Source organism: Gorilla gorilla, chromosome 11 (assembly GCF_029281585.2).
Source record: "Gorilla gorilla gorilla isolate KB3781 chromosome 11, NHGRI_mGorGor1-v2.1_pri, whole genome shotgun sequence".
NCBI lineage: Eukaryota > Metazoa > Chordata > Mammalia > Primates > Hominidae > Gorilla > Gorilla gorilla.
Genome location: NC_073235.2, coordinates 136,367,472 through 136,386,252, shown reverse-complemented (window position 1 = coordinate 136,386,252; position 18,781 = coordinate 136,367,472). Strand labels below are relative to the sequence as shown.

The 18,781-nt window shown below is 38.0% G+C and overlaps 1 protein-coding gene across 1 annotated transcript in view; it reads right to left on the bottom strand.

Moving 5' to 3' along the window:
* The window catches only part of UGT1A6 (UDP glucuronosyltransferase family 1 member A6), a 99,744-nt gene extending 93,328 nt beyond the window's left edge, over positions 1-6,416 (bottom strand). The window contains exon 1 of the mRNA XM_031008570.3: positions 5,474-6,416. Coding sequence (XP_030864430.1) covers positions 5,474-6,328 — 855 coding nt within the window. The 5' untranslated portion in view covers positions 6,329-6,416. The remainder of the gene's footprint in view (positions 1-5,473) is intronic.
* Positions 6,417-18,781: the final 12,365 nt, after the last annotated feature.

Genomic DNA, 18,781 nt, shown 5'->3' with positions numbered 1-18,781 from the left:
ATATTGTGTGATGCTGATGTTTGGGGCATGATTGCTCCCATCACCCAAGTACTGAGCATAGTACCCAATAGTTTTTCAACTCTCGCACCCCTTCCTCTCCCCTTCAGGAGTCCATAGTGTCTATTGTTGCCATCTTTATGCCCAAAAGTACCCACTATTTAGCTCCCATTTCTAAGTGAAAACAATGGTATTTGGTGTTCTGTGCCTGTATGTATTCCCTTAGGATAATGACCTCCAGCTGCATCCATGTTGTGACAAAGGACACGATTTCATTCTTTTTTTATGGCTGCATATTCCATGGTGTATGTGTTCCACATTTTCTTCATCTAAGCCACTGTTGACGGGCACCTAGGTTGATTTCATGTCTTTTCTATTCTGAATAGAGCTGCAATGAACATACCAGTGCATGTGTTTCTTGGTAAAACGATTTTTTTTACATATATCTAGTAATGGGATTGCTGGGTCGAATGACAGTTCTGTTTTAAGTTCTTTGCAAAATCTCCAAACTACTTCCCACAGGGGATGAACTAATTTGCATTCCCACAAAGAGGGTACAAGTGTTCCCTTTTCTCAGCAGCCTCACCAGCATCTATTATTTCTTGACTTTTTAATAACAGCCATTCTAACTGGTGTGAGATGATATCTTATTGTAGTTTTCATTTTCATTTTTCTGGTAACTAGTGATGTTGAGCATTTTTTCATATGTTACGTTTTTTAATAACATTTTCTTTAGCTAGCTGTATTGTCATAATACAGGATATGATACTAATAACATACAAAATATGTGTTAATTGACTGTTTATGGTATTGGTGTAAACCGTTGGCTATTAGTAGTTAAGTTTTTGGAGAATCAAAAGTTCTATGTGGATTTTCTACTACACACGGGTTGGTCCCCTTCATTCCCACATTGTTCAGGGGTCAACTATCCTAGCAATGAACGCTTGAAAATTGGATTAAAAATACCACTTAAATAGCATCAAAAACATGATATACTTAGGGATATATCTGACAAAGGATGTGAAAGACCGTACAGTGAAAACTACAGAGCACTGATGACGGACCTAAATAAAAAGATATGTTAATGAATTGGAAAACTCAAAATTGCTAAGATGTTGTTTCTCCCCAGTTGATCTATAAATAAAATACAATCCCAATCAAAATCCTAGCAGGATTTTTGCACACATTAATGAACTTATTTTAAAATGCATATGGTAATGCAAAAGACCTCCAATAGCAAAAGCAATTTGAAAAAAAAATTAGAGAGGTAACACTACCTCATTTATAGATTATTACACAGCTATAGTAATCAAATATTTCACAAATAGATCAACAGAACAGAATACAAAGTCTAGAAATACGTGCACAGATGTATGAACAACCAAGTTTTTACAAAGGTACAAAGGCAATGCAGTGGAGAAAAGGTTCTCTTTTTCTACAGTTGAATATTCACACGCAAGGAAACAAGAAAAGACCTCTGTGTCTTCCTACCAAAAGTCTATATACCCAGTTTTACCACAATGAAAACATCAGGCAAAACACACACTGACATTCTAGAGGAACATTCTACAGGACACCTGACTAGGACTGCTCGAAACTGCCCAAGTCATTAAAAACAAGGAGAGTCTGAGAAACCGTCACAGGCTGGAGGAGACAAAGGAGACATGATGACTACATTTCAGGTGATATCACTGGGATCCCATAAAAGAACAGGGAAATTAAGTAAAAATTAATGAAATCTGAAGGAAACAGACTTTAGCTTTTAGCTCATCATTATGCGTCAATATTGGTGAATGAGTTGTGATGGATGTGCCATAGAAACATGAGATTTAACAATGGTGGAAACTGGACACAGGGTAGATGAAAATTCTCTAAACTATTTGTTGTAACCTTGCTATAATCCTATATTTATTCTACAGTGAAGTATTTGTAAGAAAAGTCACTCAACAGACTGTGAGAAAATATTTGCAGGACCCCTGTGGATGCACACAGGGGTGATTCATCAGTGAATTCATCATCAACCATGCTTCTGATGAATCCATCGGTGAAGGATTCATCAGAGGCATGGTGGGAGCTGGCTGGATGATCTCCACAAATGGTCCTGGAGTCTGACGCTGGAGCTCAAGGACCCCAGGGTGTGTCTTCTGTTGAAAAGATTATTCTTTCCCATTTGAATGATCTTGACACACTTGTCAAACTTTGGCACCTAGTCAATTGGCCAAGGATGTATATGTATGGGTTTATTTCTGAATTCTCCATTCTATTCCATTGATCTGTATGGAAAGATGTTGTATGAGACAATCCAGGGAAATTTTATTATGGACTGTAAATGAGATAATATTAAAGAATTTTTATTGTCTTAGATATGATAATGATATTGTGGCTATGTAACAAATTTTTCTTATTTTTTATATTAAATGAATTGTTCAGTGATGGAATGACATGCCAAGAATTTCTTTTTAAAAAGATACAAATTTATTTTTAAAAGTTTTCTTTAAAAATATAGAATAAAGGGATAGATGAATTAGTACAGCAAAATAGTGAAAATTATTTAACCTAAGAATGGATAAGTGGGTGCTCATTACACTGAGTCTCTCCGTTGTGTATGTTTGAAAACTTTGAAAATAAAAACTTGAAGTAAATAATTTTAGTGGGAGGCCTTAGTCTTGTCCACCAAAAGCTAACTTTGAATTTGGATCTTGGACTATAGCCAGAATCTTACAGCAAGGGGGGAAGCACAGATCTCTTATTTATCTGTAACCATATCCCACCCCCAGAGCTGCACCTGCCATGGATGGTATAGACAAAGCCTGAATTCTTTTCACCTAAAACCAGTCATTAATTCTGTTGGAACTCATCAAAAATTCAAAAAGACTAGGGACCTCCTCTTTTTCCCATTAAAACTATTTCAATGTTCTGCTGAATTATTTACACATCATTAATCAACACACACACATTAGAACGCTGGAATGTAAAAGAATGACCACACGGAATGATATAGTTTAGAAGTTTGTCCCCTCCAAATCTCACGTTGAAATTTGATCCCTGACATTGAAGACGGGGCCATCTGCCATCCTTGTTAAAGTATTTAATTATATCCCTGGATGTAATTCCCCTGGATAGCCTCAAGGAGATTTTGTTACAGGAGACCTTCAAGAAAATCCCCTATGCAGGGTCTGGGACACTGCACACAAACACACCTGCACATACACAAACACATACATGTGCAAACATACTCCATCATCAAGTAACGCTTCCTTCTCATCAGACAGATAAGACACAGACTCTGAATCCTGTTTCCCAGCAAGATGTAACCAACTGCATGCTTTTCCCAGACACATCCTGGCATCTGAAACAAGGAAGGAGCAATATGAAGTGTCCATCCTTCTGTCAATGACAATTTACTTCTGTGGTTGGGCCATATCCAAGGCTCTTTGCCGGAAAGCCTTCCTTGAGTTCTGAATTCCTCTGTGAGAACTCTGCTGGCTTTACACGTATAGTCATAAATACATACATTAATATATGTAACCTTCCACAAGTATAAAAACTTTCATACATCCATATTCTCTAATAGACACATAAACACATTTATTTCATATCTCATAAAAGATATTTATAATCAAAATAAATGAAACCATATATAGTTTGATGTTTCATATTTTATAGATATCCCTCTATCATAGGTGATATAAAATCATATATAGGTTTTTATATCTCTAAAGGCCTCTGGGTGACGCTGTGAGGCACAATAAATTCAGTGTGGGTTCAGGAAGTGGCAGGGCCTTACCCTCAGCCAAAGGTTGTGGGGTGCAGGCAACACATAAGTGGTACCTGGTACTATAATTAATGGAGGATACTATAATTTATGGAGGGTAAAGAGGAGAAAAGTGCTTAGACAAGTCTAACCTCTTAGATTTCTGCCATTTGCATCTCCTAGCCTAGTCTTGTGAAGATCTGAAAGTCATGCCTAATTTTGAAAGGCCTACAACTGTAGTCCTCCTGCTTTTTAGAAAGAGCATTATTTCACTTTCCCATGAGTTGGCTGAACAGTCACTCTTTCACCAAACATCTGCCAATATGTGAGAGAATATGACTGTGTTACCAAGTCTACTGAACCTTGCAAGGAGCCAGAACAATAGACAAATTGTATACTCCATCCCTCCAAAATAATATACTGAGATTAGACATTAGGTGTTTAATCTGGATTCAGCCAACTACACATTTGCTAAGAATGTTATTCTGGTATTTGTCATGGACTTTTCAATCACAAGTGATTGAATCCCTATTTAAAATTTAAACTGGCTACTCTCACAATATTACTCAATAGTGCTTTGGAAGTATAAGCTCCAGCAAAGCAAAATAAGTGGTATAAATATCAGAGAAGGGAATTCTTTGCAGATGACATTGTATATTGTACATCTACTGTATACTACAAAATAATAAGATAAGTTAGTAATGTGGCTGGATACAAGATACATATGCAAAAAACAAAACCTTAATTACCCATAGTCAGTTACATGTAGAAATGGAAAAATTGTCCTGTACCCAATAGTTTCAAATAGTTTCAAAAATAATGAAATGCTGAGGAATAAATGTTAATAAGAAACAGAAAATGCTTATATAGTGAAAAATTTTATTTATGTATATAAAACAAGCTCTGAATAAATAGTGAGACATACATATTCCTAACAGGAAGACATAATAGCAAAAAAATGCCAATCCTTTTCAATTCATGGAAATCCTGTAACCCTACATGTAGGGCTCTAGTCAACTAAGATAAAAGCAAGAATATGGAAATATATTCATGTAAGGAAAGTATTAAAGAGTGTTTACATGGCCTTATTCATAAAGGCAAAAAATGCAAAATGCCTAAATCTATATCAATATTAATTGGTTAAAAACTACATTGCATCCAAAGTAAAGTATTTTATGCAATTATTAATAGAACTTGTCAAATCTGTCTGTATTGGTCTATAAAGGTATCTATAATTTATTGGCAAGTGAAAAATGCAAAGAACAGAAGAATATGTCCAGCCCAATACTAGATTTTATTTTAACAAAAGAGGTGTGAGAATTTACATTAGATATTGTATATACCTAAAGTACTTTTTTTAAAAAATTAAAAGAATGTTTACAAAACTAAGACCATTTCCTCTTGGGGGGGTCATATAGAATTAACAAAAAAGGGAAGTTTCATTTCTTACTGTGGTTTTTGGTACTTTTCTAAACATGGTACTTAAAAATGTAGGCTGAATATGATCTACAATTTTATAAATTATAAATACATATCTTCAAGAAGGGCAGTTTTATAAAATTTGCTACTGACGAGTACATGCATTGGCACAAAATAATTTGTTAAACTGGAAGAAATTTGAAATGAAACAAATGAAAATGTCAAATCACAGTTCAGTAAAGAATCCTTTTTTATTTTCCAAAGGTGAAGTATTCTTAAGGTGCTAAAGGAGAGATAACTTACCATAGGCAACGACTTTCCCTGATGGCAGTTGATACCACCAATGAAGATCATGTTGGGCATCACGGGTCTGGGATAGTCCAAAACAAAGTCCGATCGCAACAACCAAATTGATGTGTGGCTGTAGAGATCATACTCCGTAACAGGTGTTTGGAGAACTTCAGAGGCTATTTCTAGGGCATTTTTGAAAAAACGGTGGCATAATAAATGTTCCTCCAAGTGCATGATGTGGTTCCGTACTCTCTCCTTGAAAGTCATGGCATCTGAGAACCCTAAGAGAATTCTGGGGACATAGGAAAGAGGTGCAGGGCACTGTGCACCTTCTTCAAGATAGTGGCAAAGTATTCCCCTGGCGAAGACCACGGAGGGGAGGGAGAAATATTTGGCAACAATTAAGCCACAGTTATCAAAAGGATCGAGAAACACTGCATCAAAAGAACTTTCCTTTAAGTATTCTACTAATTTTTTGTCCTTAAACAAACTCCTGCAATTTGAAAAAAATAAGTCAAAAATGTCATTGTATGAACCCATTAATAGAGAATATATACTTTGTACTTGTGCTTTCCATTGAGCATGGGCAAAAGCCTTGAACTCCCGGTCCAGATCCTCCAGGGTATATGAAGTTGAATAAGTTTTCACTGTGCAATTCAGTGATCTTCCCAGTCGCCAACTCACCTCTGGCATGACTACAACCACCTCATGCCCCCTGAGAATGAGTTTCTCCACCACCGACCTCATGGTGAACCAGTGGCTCCCATCCATGGGCACTACCAGCAGCTTCCCTGCCTCGGCAAAGCCACAGGTCAGCAGCAGACACACACATAGAGGAAGGGGGCTGGTCCACCCTGTGCAAGCCATCAGAGAACTGCAGCTGAGAGCAAGCAGCTGGGAATCTAAGCTCCTATGATACAGTAGGTGGGAGAAATACCAGCACAAAACCTGACCCCAATAGAGGGCGTGTTTTTATCCTTTCATAAAAAAAAATCAGTCACTGACAATGATTTACCCAAAAGAACAAGAATATATGAGTAGCTTTTGCTGAGATATCTATTTGTATGTTTTCCAGACAACAGTAGCTTATGGTCTTTGCCTTGGGGGCAGAACATGCCCTGTGCTGCAATGTTAAGTTTAGAAGCAGAATTATTAACCAATGCTTTTGGACCTTGACGGTTCAGAAAGATAAAGTAAAAGTAAATTTGATTAAAGCTAATTATTTTTGGAATTTGTCCCAGAGCAAAATTTAGATTTTACCTTTAGGCAACCAAATACTCTCTGTCCAGAGAAGATGGCAACTCATGCTCTAAGCAAAGAAAACAAGGCCCTTAGCACTGAACTCCTAACCTCCTAACCTCCTAAATTGGGGCTCGCCTGCGTCTCTGCAATGCATACATATTGCTGCTTCTCTTCTTCCATTTCCAAACCCTGAGAAGCCTCTAAAATGCTGAAACGAGACTGACAACCCTGCTTCCATGGACCATACCAGGGACTTGATGGAAAGTAACCGTCTCCTATTTTAAATGGCTTTCCTAAGATACATCGCACGCAGTGGGAAGTTGCCCGCCCAATCCTTGCGAGAGCATTCTGCTGAGCTGCCTCTCAGTGACCGCTCAACTTGCACATTCTAAACACGCCATCACTCCAGTGCCCTCCTTCAGGAAAATATGTACTTGTCTCTCTCAGTCTGCTGAGCACTCCTTGAGGTCAGAGGTGATGTCATCTTTGTGTCTTCACCCTCCTTTCACAGTACCCATGCTATGCCTTTGACATAGTTTGTATGTTTGTATGTTTGGGTTTACTAATAGGACTGCCCCCATCCATAAGCCTGCTAGCCTCCAAGCCTTAAAGGGAAAAGATCAATACCCACTGCCAGTTTTTTTGTTTTACAAGAAGGCCTCGGCAAGAACACTTTTTCTGGATTGGTTCTATCATTACTTTGTCCCTGAAGTCAGGAAATATCTTGCCAGTAAGAGACGGTCTTTCAAAGTTCTTTTGATTTTTGGACAATGCCCCTAGCCACCCAGAACCCATGAGTTCAACACTGAAGGTGTCAAAGTGGTCTACTTGCCTGCAAACCCAACATCTCTAATTCAGCAACAAAAGGTGGGGGATATGGTCTTTCAAGATATGAATCTGTGAGAAATTCAAGAACGAATAGACACCACACCAGAGGAATCAACAGAAGATGACTTGATGGAGATGAGTGCTTTTGAATCAGTACCAGATACTAAAGAAGACATAGAAGAAGCCATGCCAGAAAACAAATTCCTATTAAACAGTTTGGCAAAGGCTTCCAATTATTAAGACTACTTTTGACTTATTTTACAACACAAACCCTTCCGTGAATGGGCACTGAAACTAAAGCAAATGGGGAAGAAGGATTAGTACTGTAAAAAAGCATTTTCAAAGAATTGCAAAGGCAAAAAAGTCAAATAATAATTATGATGTAATTCTGTAAAGTTACACCAAGTGTACCTGTCTCTCCTTCTTCCTCCAGTTCTTCCCCCTCTGCCGCCCCTGAAACAGCAAAACCAACCCACCTCTTCCTCCTTCTCAGCCTACTCAATGGAGGACAATCAAGAGGAAGACCTTTATCATGATCCACTTCCACTTAATGAATACTTAATTTTCTCTTCCTTAAGATTTTCTTAATAACATTTTCTTCTCTCTAGCTGACTTCATTATAATAATACAGTATATAACACATATAACATGCCAAATATGTGTTAAGCAACTGTTTCTGTTATTGGTAAGGCTTCTAGTACACAGTAGGCTATTAATAGTTAAATTTTTAGGGAGTCAAAAATTCTGTGTGCTGGGCATGGTGGCTCACACCTGTAGTCCCAGCACTTTGGGTGGTCAAGGTGGGCGTATCACGGGAGGCCAGGAGTTGGAGACCAGCCTGGCCAACATGGTGAAACCCTATCTCTACTAAAAATGCAAAAAATTAGCTGCAGGTGGTGGTGCATGCCTGTAATCCCAGCTACTCTGGAGGCTGAGGCAGGAGAATCACTTGAACCCGGGAAGCGGAGGTTGCACTGAGCTGAGATCACGCCATTATACTCCAGCCTGGGCAAAAGAGCACGACCCTGTCTCAAAAATAAAAAACAAAAAGAAACCCACAAAACCTTTCTATGCTAATTTTTTACTGCTCGGGGGTTGGTACCTCAATCCTCACATTCTTCAAGGGTCAAATGTACTAGCAATGAACAATTGAAAATTGGAATGAAAACAGCACCTAAATAGCATCAAAAATAAAAAAATACTATCAGATAAATCTGACAAAAGATGTGAAAGATTGTACACTGAAAACAACAAAACATTGGTGAGAGACCTGAATAAATAGATATGTTCATGAATCAGAAAACTCAAAATTGTTAAAATGTCATTTTTCCTTAGTTGATCTATAAATTTAATACAACCCCAATCTAAATTCCAGCAGGCTATCTTTTTGTACAAATTGGCAAACTGATTCTAAAATTCATAGGGAAATGTAAAAGACCTACGATAGCAAAAATAACTTTTAAAAAATAGAAAAAAAAAGGAGAGCAATTATTACCTAATTTCAAGACTTATTACAAATCTATAGTAATCATATATTTCACAAAAAGATCATTGGAACAGAATAGAATACCCAGAAATAGAAGTATGAGCAACCAAGTTTTTTCAAAGGTGCACAGGCAATTCTGTGGGGAAAAGATGACTCTTCAACAGCTGGGTATCCATTCGCAAGAAAGCGGGAAAACACATTACCTTGTGGTCTTCCTCCTAAAAACCTATAACCCCTGCGTTACCATAATCAAAACATCAGACAAACTCAAACTGAGGAACATTCTACAGAACACCTCACCAGAATTGCTCAAAACTGACAAAGTAATCAAAACCAAGGAAACTCTGAAAAACTGTCACAGGCTAGAGGAGATGAAACAAATGTGATGAGTAAATGTCATGTGGTATCCTGGATGGGATCCCAGAAAAGAACAAGGACATTAGGTAAAAATTAATGACATCTAAAGAAAACATAGACTTTGGTTCAACATAATGTGTCAGTGTTGATTAATGAGTTGTGATAAATGTACATAGGTGCTAGAGAGGATGTGGAGAAATAGGAACGCTTTTACCCTGTTGGTGGGAGTGTAAACTAGTTCAACCATTGTGGAAGACAGTGTGGCAATTCCTCAAGGATCTAGAACTAGAAATACCATTTGACCCAGCAATCCCATTACTGGGTATGTATCCAAAGGATTATAAATCATGGTACTGTAAAGACACATGCACACGTATGTTTATTGGGGCACTATTCACAAAAGCAAAGACTTGGAAGCAACCCAAATGTCCATCAGTGGTAGACTGGATTAAGAAAATGTGGCACATACACACCATGGAATACTATGCAGCCATAAAAAAGGATGAGTTCATGTCCTTTGTAGCGACATGGATGAAGCTGGAAACCATCATTCTGAGCCAACTATCGCAAGGACGGAAAACCAAACATCGCATGTTCTCACTCATAGGTGGGATTTAAACAATGAGAACACTTGGACACAGGGCAGGGAACATCGCACACCGGGGCCTGTCGAGAGGTGGGGGTATGGGGGAGGGATAGCATTAGGAAAAATACCTAATGTAAATGACGAGTTAATGGGGGCAGCAAACCAACACGGCACATGTATACATATGTAACAAACCTGCATGTTGTGCACATGTACCCTAGAACTTAAAGTATAATTTTAAAAAAAGTGCACAGTAACCTAACATTTAGCAATAGGGGAAACTGGCAAAAGATATATGGGAATTCTTAGTGCAATTTTTTGCACCCTTGCTTTAAATCTAAATTTATTGTAAAATAAAAAGTTTACAGTCCCACCAACAGTATAAAAGTGTTCCTATTTCTCCACATCCTCTCCAGCAACTGTTGTTTCCTGACTTTTTAATGATTGCCATTCTAACTGGTGTGAGATGGTATCTCATTGTGGTTTTGATTTGCATTTTTCTGATGGCCAGTGATGATGAGCATTTTTTCATGTGTCTTTTGGCTGCATAAATGTCTTCTTTTGAGAAGGGTCTGTTCATGTCCTTTGCCTACTTTTTGATGGGGTTGTTTGTTTTTTTCTTGTAAATTTGTTTGAGTTCATTGTAGATTCTGGATATTAGCCCTTTTGTCAGATGAGTAGGTTGCGAAAATTTTCTCCCATTTTGTAGGTTGCCTGTTCACTCTGATGGTAGTTTCTTTTGCTGTGCAGAAGCTCTTTAGTTTAATGAGATCCCATTTGTCAATTTTGGCTTTTGTTGCCACTGCTTTTGGTGTTTTAGACATGAAGTCCTTGCCCATGCCTATGTCCTGAATGGTAATGCCTAGGTTTTCTTCTAGGGTTTTTATGGTTTAAGGTCTAACATTTAAGTCTTTAATCCATCTTGAATTAATTTTTGTATAAGGTGTAAGGAAGGGATCCAGTTTCAGCTTTCTACAAATGGCTAGCCAGTTTTCCCAGCACCATTTATTAAATAGGGAATTCTTTCCCCATTTCTTGTTTTTGTGGGACTGTAAACTAGTTCAACCATTGTGGAAGTCAGTGTGGCTATTCCTCAGGGATCTAGAACTAGAAATACTATTTGACCCAGCCATCCCATTACTGGGTATATACCCAAAGGATTGTAAAACATGCTGCTATAAAGACACATGCACACGTATGTTTATTGCAGCACTATTCACAATAGCAAAGACTTGGAACCAACCCAAATGTCCAAAATGATAGAATGGATTAAGAAAATGTGGCACATACACACCATGGAATACTATGCAGCCATAAAAAATGATGAGTTCATGTCCATTGTAGGGACATTGATGAAGCTGGAAACCATCATTCTCAGCAAACTACCACAAGGACAAAAAACCAAACACCACATGTTCTCACTCATAGGTGGGAATTGAACAATGAGAACACATGGACACAGGAAGGTGAAAATCACACACCAGGGCCTGTTGTGGGGTTGGGGGAGGGGGGAGGGATAGCATTAGGAGAGATACCTAAGGTTAAATGACGAGTTAATGGGTGCAGCACACCAACATGGCACATGTATACATATGTAACTAACCTGCACATTGTGCACAGGTACTCTGAAACTTAAAGCACAATAATAAAAAATAAAAATAAAAAAATAAAAACAAACAAACAAACAAAAAGAGTTTACTTTAAAAAAGACATCTACAGACTGGTAAAGGATAAATATCCAGAATATAAATAACCTTTAAAATTCAATTTTAAAAAATGTTTTTTAATGAGCAAAGATTTGAACAGAGAATAACCCAAGAAGGTACACAGATAGCAAACAGGCACATGTAAAGACGTTCAAGATAACTAATGATTAGGGAAATCAAACTAAAACTGAGGTTTAATCCACATCCCGTTAAAATAGCTGCAATGAAAAAGACTGAGCATATCAAATGATATAGCTGAATTATCTGTCCCTCCCAAATCAAGTGTTGAAATTTGATCTCTAATGTTGAAAGTGGGGCTTAGCGGGAAGTGTTTGAGTGGATACCTGATGAATGACCTAGTGCCCCCTCCCAGTAATGAGTGAACTTCCCATCTATTAGTTTCAGCAAGAACTGATTATTAAAAAGAGCCTGGCACCTGCCTCCTTTTTCTCTTGCTTCTCTCTCTCTAGCCATGTGATCAGCACCCTCCACCCTCACCTTCTGCCATGAGTGGAAGTAGCCTGAGTCTCTTGCCAGATGTGGATGCTGGTGCCATGCTTCTTGTATCGCCTGAATGAACCACAAGCCAAATAAACATGTTTTCTTTATAAATTAACCAACCTCAGGTATTCCTTTATCGCAATGCAAATGGACTAAGACATCCAGTGTTGGTGAGTGTGAACAGCTGGACCTCTCATATGCAGGTGGTGGGAGGGCACCTTGGTCTGGCCGCTTGTAAATATTGTCTGGCAAATTCTTAAAAAGGTAACCATACACCTATCATAGATCACAACTATTCCACTGTTGGGTATTTATCCATAAGAATAAAATACTTCCTGTATTGTGTGTATTGTTTAATTTTCTGTATATTATTATATTTTTGCATCTTAAAAATCCCTATCTGGCAGGGATGCAGTGCACCTCCCTGGGTCAGCCAATTATTAGAGATAGCAAAGGGCCTGCCCTTAGACCTCAGAGCCCACTGAAATTATTCAAACCAACCAATGCTAAACTGTTTCTCCTGCCCTACCTTGCCTTTCCTGCAGAAACTCCAGTAGAGCTATGGTCTAGCCTCTACCTTCATTCCTATTGCTTCTGCCTCCTGTATTTCAAGTCAAAAAGTGTACAAGGCACTACTTTGCCACAGCCACTACTTCCATTCTATAGCAGTCAGGGTTCAATGAGAGAAGTAAAGCTGCTGGGGATGCACATGATGAAGAATTCATCAGAGGCTACGAATATGGAAATATAGTAATGTAAAGAAAGTATTAAAGAGTGTTTACACACTAATGTGCACAAAGACAAATTTGGAAAATGCCTAAATCTATATCAATATTAATTGGTTGAAAAAACTACATTAAATCCAAAGTAAAGACTTTTATGTCATTACTGAAAGAACTTGTCAAATCAGTCTGTATTGGCCTCTAAAGACGTCTATAATTTATTGGCAAATGAAAAATGCAAAGTAAAGAACAATATGTCCAGCCTGGTACTACATTTTAACAAAATAGGTGTGAGAATATACATTAGATATCTGCATATGCATAAAATAATTTCAAAAAATGAAAATGATGCACACAAAACTACTAAGAGCATTTTCTATAGAACTGGCAAAAAAGGGAAGTTTCATTTCTCACTGTGGTTTTTGGTATTTTCCCAAAAAGAGTATCTTTAAATGCAACCTGGATATGATTTACAATTATAAAATTTGTTAACTGAGAGGTCCATGAAGTGGCACAAAAGGATTCATGAAACTGGAAAAAAATTCCAAATGCGACAAATGAAAATGTCAAATCACAGTTCAGTGTTATAGCTCGGATATTTGTCCCCACCCAAATCTCCTCTTGAAATATGATACCCAATGTTGGAGGTGGGGCCTGGTGGGAGGTGTTTGGATCATGGGGGTGGATCCCTCATGGCTTTGTGTTGTCCTTGCAATAGTCAGTGAGTATTCACAAGATATGGTTAAGTGTGTGGACCTCCCCCACCAACTCTCTCTTGATCCTGCTTTTGTCATGTGACATGCTCCTGCTTCATCTTCTACCATGAGTAAACACTCCCTGAGGCTTCCCCAGAATATGAACAGATGGCAGCGCCATGCTTGTACAGCCTGCAAAATCTTGAGCCAATTAAACCTCTTTTATTTATAAATTACCCAGTCTCAGGCATTCCTTTACGGCAACGTAATGAAGAGTAGAAAATTGGTACCAACAGAAAATAGTACTAATAGAAAACTGGTACTGAGATATTGCTATAAATATACTGAAAATGTGGAAGCAACTTTGGAACTTGGTAGCAGGAAGACGTTTGAAGAGTTTGGAGGGCTCAGAAGAAGACAGGAAGATGAAGGAAAGCTTGGACCTTCTTAGAGACTGGTTAAATGCTTGTGACCAAAATACTGATAGAAAAATCAGCAGTGAGGGCCAGGCTAAGGAGGTCTCATGTGAAAATGAGGAAGTTATTGGGAACTTGAGCAAAGGTCACCCTTGCTATGCCTTAACAAAGAACTTGGCTGCATTGAGTCCATGCTCTAGGACTCTGTGGAACTTTAAACTTGAGAGTGATGACCTAGGGTATCTGGCAGAAGAAATTTCTAAGCAGCAAAGTATTCCAGATGTGGCCTGGCTGCTTGTAACAACCTACACTTAGATGCAAGGACAAAGAAATGACTTAAAGTTGGAAGTTATATCATTCTACTTGTATGAGGTATCTAAAATAGAGAAATTCATAGAATCAAAAAGAGGAATGGTGGTTGCAAATGAAACCGCCTTTGCAAAATTATGCCTGAGACAGTGAAAAAGATCTAACTTAACTGACTCCATCTTGCTTCTAACCTCCAAGCTGTCCTTGTTCATTCCTGCACATAGACTGAACCAACTTTGGGAGAAACTTATTTTATAGTTGTTTAAAACAAAGACAATAACAGCCCTTTCTCAAAGCAGACCTCCTTCTTGTCACGGGACTAGATTCCCTTTGTAGGACTAGCATTAGCCACAAGATTAGAAATTATGGTTTAGGATTCATGCAGATGGAGGTTACGAGATTCTGACCCTCCCTAAACCACTCCTAAGATCAGTGCTTGAGATATTTTGCAGACCCTGTCCTTGATGGATCAGCTGGCACCACCCAGATAGATAAACTGGCTCATCTGCTCTTGTGGCCCCCACCCAGGAACTGACTCAGTGCAAGAAGACAGCTTCAACTGCCTAAGATTTCATCCCTGACCAATCAGCACTCCTGGATTACTGGATTCCCCCAACCCACCAAGTATTCCTTAAAAACTGTTCCCCAAATTGCTTGGGGAGACTGATTTGAGTAATAATAAAACTCCGGTCTACCACATGGCTGGCTCTGCATTAATTACTCTTTCTCTATTGCAATTCCCCTGTCTTGATATATTGACTCTGTCTAGGAAGCAGGCAAGGTGAATCCCCCAGGCGGTTACACCAGGGCTTGGAGGAGAGGGGAATGGGCAATTATTGTTTAATGGGTCCCAAGCTTCAGTTTGGGAAGATGAAGAGAGTTCTGCAAATGAATGGTGGTGTTGGTTGCACAGCAATGTGAATACACTGGATACTGAACTGTGCACCTAAAGTGGTGAAGATGACAAGGTTTATGCTATGTGTATTTCACCATAATTAATGATAAAATAAATAAGCTTTAAAAATAAATCTAAGTAACATACCATATAAATAAACTAAAACTGTATAACCATGTAGCAATCTTAATAGTTACAGAAAAAGTGTTTGACAGAGTCCAAAATTCTTATCTGACAAAAAAAAAAAAAAAACTCTCAGCAAACTAGGAAAAGAAGAGAAGTTTCCAAAGCTAATGAAGGGCATCTTGGAAAAACCCACAGCTAACATCATCCTTAATGGTGAAAGACTGAATGCTCCACTCCTCAGATCAGACACATGCCAAGAATGGGGGCTAATTACTACTTCCATTCAACATTGTTCTATTCAATGCAGTCAAACAAGAAAAAGAAATTTAAAATATCCAGATCTGAAAAGTAAAAGGATCTCATTCACAGTCAACATGATCATCTATGGGGAAATTCCAACAAACTCTACAACAACCTCCAAGAACAAATAAGTAAGTTTAGCATGGTTGCAGGATACAATAAGTAAAAGTTAATTTCATTTATATAAATGGTTACTCATGAACATTAAGAGTTTCAACGGTGTTGGTCCATTTATGGGCAGATTTGTGGCAATAAATATATTAGAAAATGTTATGGAGATTTGCAACAAATTGAAAAACTTGCAGATAAACCACATAGCCTACAATAGTGAAAAAATTAAGAAAAACTTTAGTATGTCAGGAATGCCTAAAATATATATAGCAATGAGTCTATTTTATCATTTACTACCATATAGTAGACACAAATCTATTTAAAATAGTTAAAATTTATCAAAACTTATGCACACAAACACTTACAGACTATACATGACACCACTTGTAGTCAAGAGAAAAGTAACAAAGGTAAGTTTGCAGCATTAAGTCATAAGTGCATAGAGTTAACTGTGCCTACTGTACTATTGCGATAGTTTCATAGCCACCCCCTGTTGCTATTGCAGGGAGCTCAAGTGTTGCAAGTATCCACTCAGTACGCCATGTGAGGCTAATCATCTCCATGTGTACAGTTCATCCCTCCAGTAAATTGTGTATCACAGTAAACACTGATCTCACAGTTCTCATGCATTGTTTGTCATGTTTGGTGCATATCAGAAACCCTAAATAATACCATGGGGCCCATACAAAGTGTCGCTAGTGATGCCTCAAGTGCTCCCATGAAGCAGAGAAATTCATGATATTACAAGAAAAGTTGAATTGCTTGATATGTACCATAGGTTGAGGACTGCAGCTGTGGTTGGCAATCATTGAAAAAAAAAAAAAGAATCCAGATAAGGACCTTTGTTTAAAAAGAAAGAAAGAAAGAAAGAAAATTCAGTAAGTCTTCATTGCAGTGATGCCAGCAGGCTTCAAACCTTGCACTTTTTCCAAAATATCTTTTTATCTCATATTAAAAATGCAGTTTTTCAATCTCAATGGACTCCACTGCCAAGGTAGAAAAAAGGATATTGAAAGAGTTAATGGATAAAAGGAACTAGGATTCCATCCGTGGGTTAAAGATTAATAGTGAGAAAGGTCTTACTGAGAAACTGGCAGATTTTTTAACCAAGTGAAAACTATCATATATCCTAAGCGTTTAAGGAGTCTCCTGGCAGTAACGGTAATGACAGCACCATGGTGTGCACAGCCCACACAGAGAAATAAGTTCTTTACAGCCCCATGGGAAGTCCTCTGTGCCCTATCAACAAATCCAAGACCAAAAGTAGAAAATTAAGGTAGGAAAATAGACCAGACTGTTGGGGAACGCTCACATATTTCAGAAAAAAAAAGTCTGAAACTAGAGTCATTACATCCATAGATAATTTGTCAAAGAGTAATTCTGTATCATGATTATCTAAATAAAGTTTTATTATAAAAAAATGCAGCTTTTATGTGGGTGTAGGATGGTTATAAGAAAGGCATACCTATATACTCTAATATGACCTGAGAAAAACAAAGTCATTATATGACAACATAAAGCTAAATAAAACTGAAGGATATAAAGCTGGAGAATTTAATGGCAGCAAAGGATGGTTTGCTAGTTTTAGAAAGAGGTTTGACTTTAAAAATCTCAAGATAACAGAAGCAACTTCTGCCAAACAAGAGGTAGCAGGTGACTTCTCAGACCCCATGAAGAGAAGCATTGAGGAGAACGAATATCTGCCTGAGCCAGTTTTTAATTCATGCAAAAGTGCCCTATTCTAGAGAAAAAAAAATGCCACAAAAGACATTTATAAGTAAGGAAGAGAAGCGGGCACGAGGATTTAAGCCAGGAAGAGATAGACTAACTCTGTCGTCTTATGCAAATACAGTCCAACTTATGATTAAGAATAACCTTATCTATAAAGCTGCTAATCCTTGAGCCTTTAAGGAAAAAATAAACGCCAGCTCCCAGTCTTTTTGTTGTAGAACAAGAAGGCCAGTACAACAGAAACACTTTTTCCGAACTGGTTCCATGAAAACCAATGCTTTATCTCTGAAATCAGAAATACCTTGCCACTAAAGGACTGTCTTTTAAATTACTTTTGATATCGGACAATGCTTCTAGCCATCCAGAACCCCATGAATTCAACACAAAAAGAGCCAAAGTGGTCTCCATGTCCTCAAACATCATCTCTAATTCAGCCGTTAGAACAAGGGGTTACCAGGCACTTTAAGGCTCATTACACATGGTTTTCTATGGAAAGGATTGTCAACACTATGGAAGAGAATGTCAGCGGGGTGAACATCATGAAAATCTAGAAGGATTACACTGTGGAAGATGTCCTTGTTGTATAGAAAAAGCTGTGAAAGCCATCAAGCCCTAAACAATACATTATCGCTGCAGAAAACTGTGTCCAGATGTTGTGCGTGACTTCACAGGACTTAAAACAGAGCCAATCAAGGGACTCATGAAAGAAATTGTGGATATGGCAGGCAAGAAAAACAAGGTGGGCATAAAGAGTTTGAAGACAGAGATCTTGGAGATATTTAAAAGCTAATAGACACCACACCTGAGGAATTAACAGAAGATGACTTGATGAGATGAGTGCTTTTGAATCAGTACCAGACAATGAGGAAGAAGATACAGAAGAAGCAGTGTCAGAAAATAAACTGACATTAGACAATCTCACAGAAGGATTCCGATTATTGAAGACTGCTTTTGACTTCTTTTACAAATTGTACCCTTCTATGATATGGGCACTGAAACTAAAGCAAATGGTGAAGAAGAATTCATACTATATCAAGCATTTTTAAAGAACTGAAAGCAAAAATGGCAGACAATAATTATGATGTATTTCCATTAAGCTAAATCGAGTGTGCCTGCCTCTCCTGCCTCCCTTTCCACCTCCTCCACCTCTTCCTCGTCTGCCATCCCTGAAAAAGCAAGACCAACCCCTCCTCTTCCTCCTCAGCCTACTCAGTGGAGGACAATCAAAAGGAAGATCTTTATGATGATACACTCCCACTTAATGAATACTTAATACATTTTTTCTCAACCCTAAAATTTTTTCTCAAAC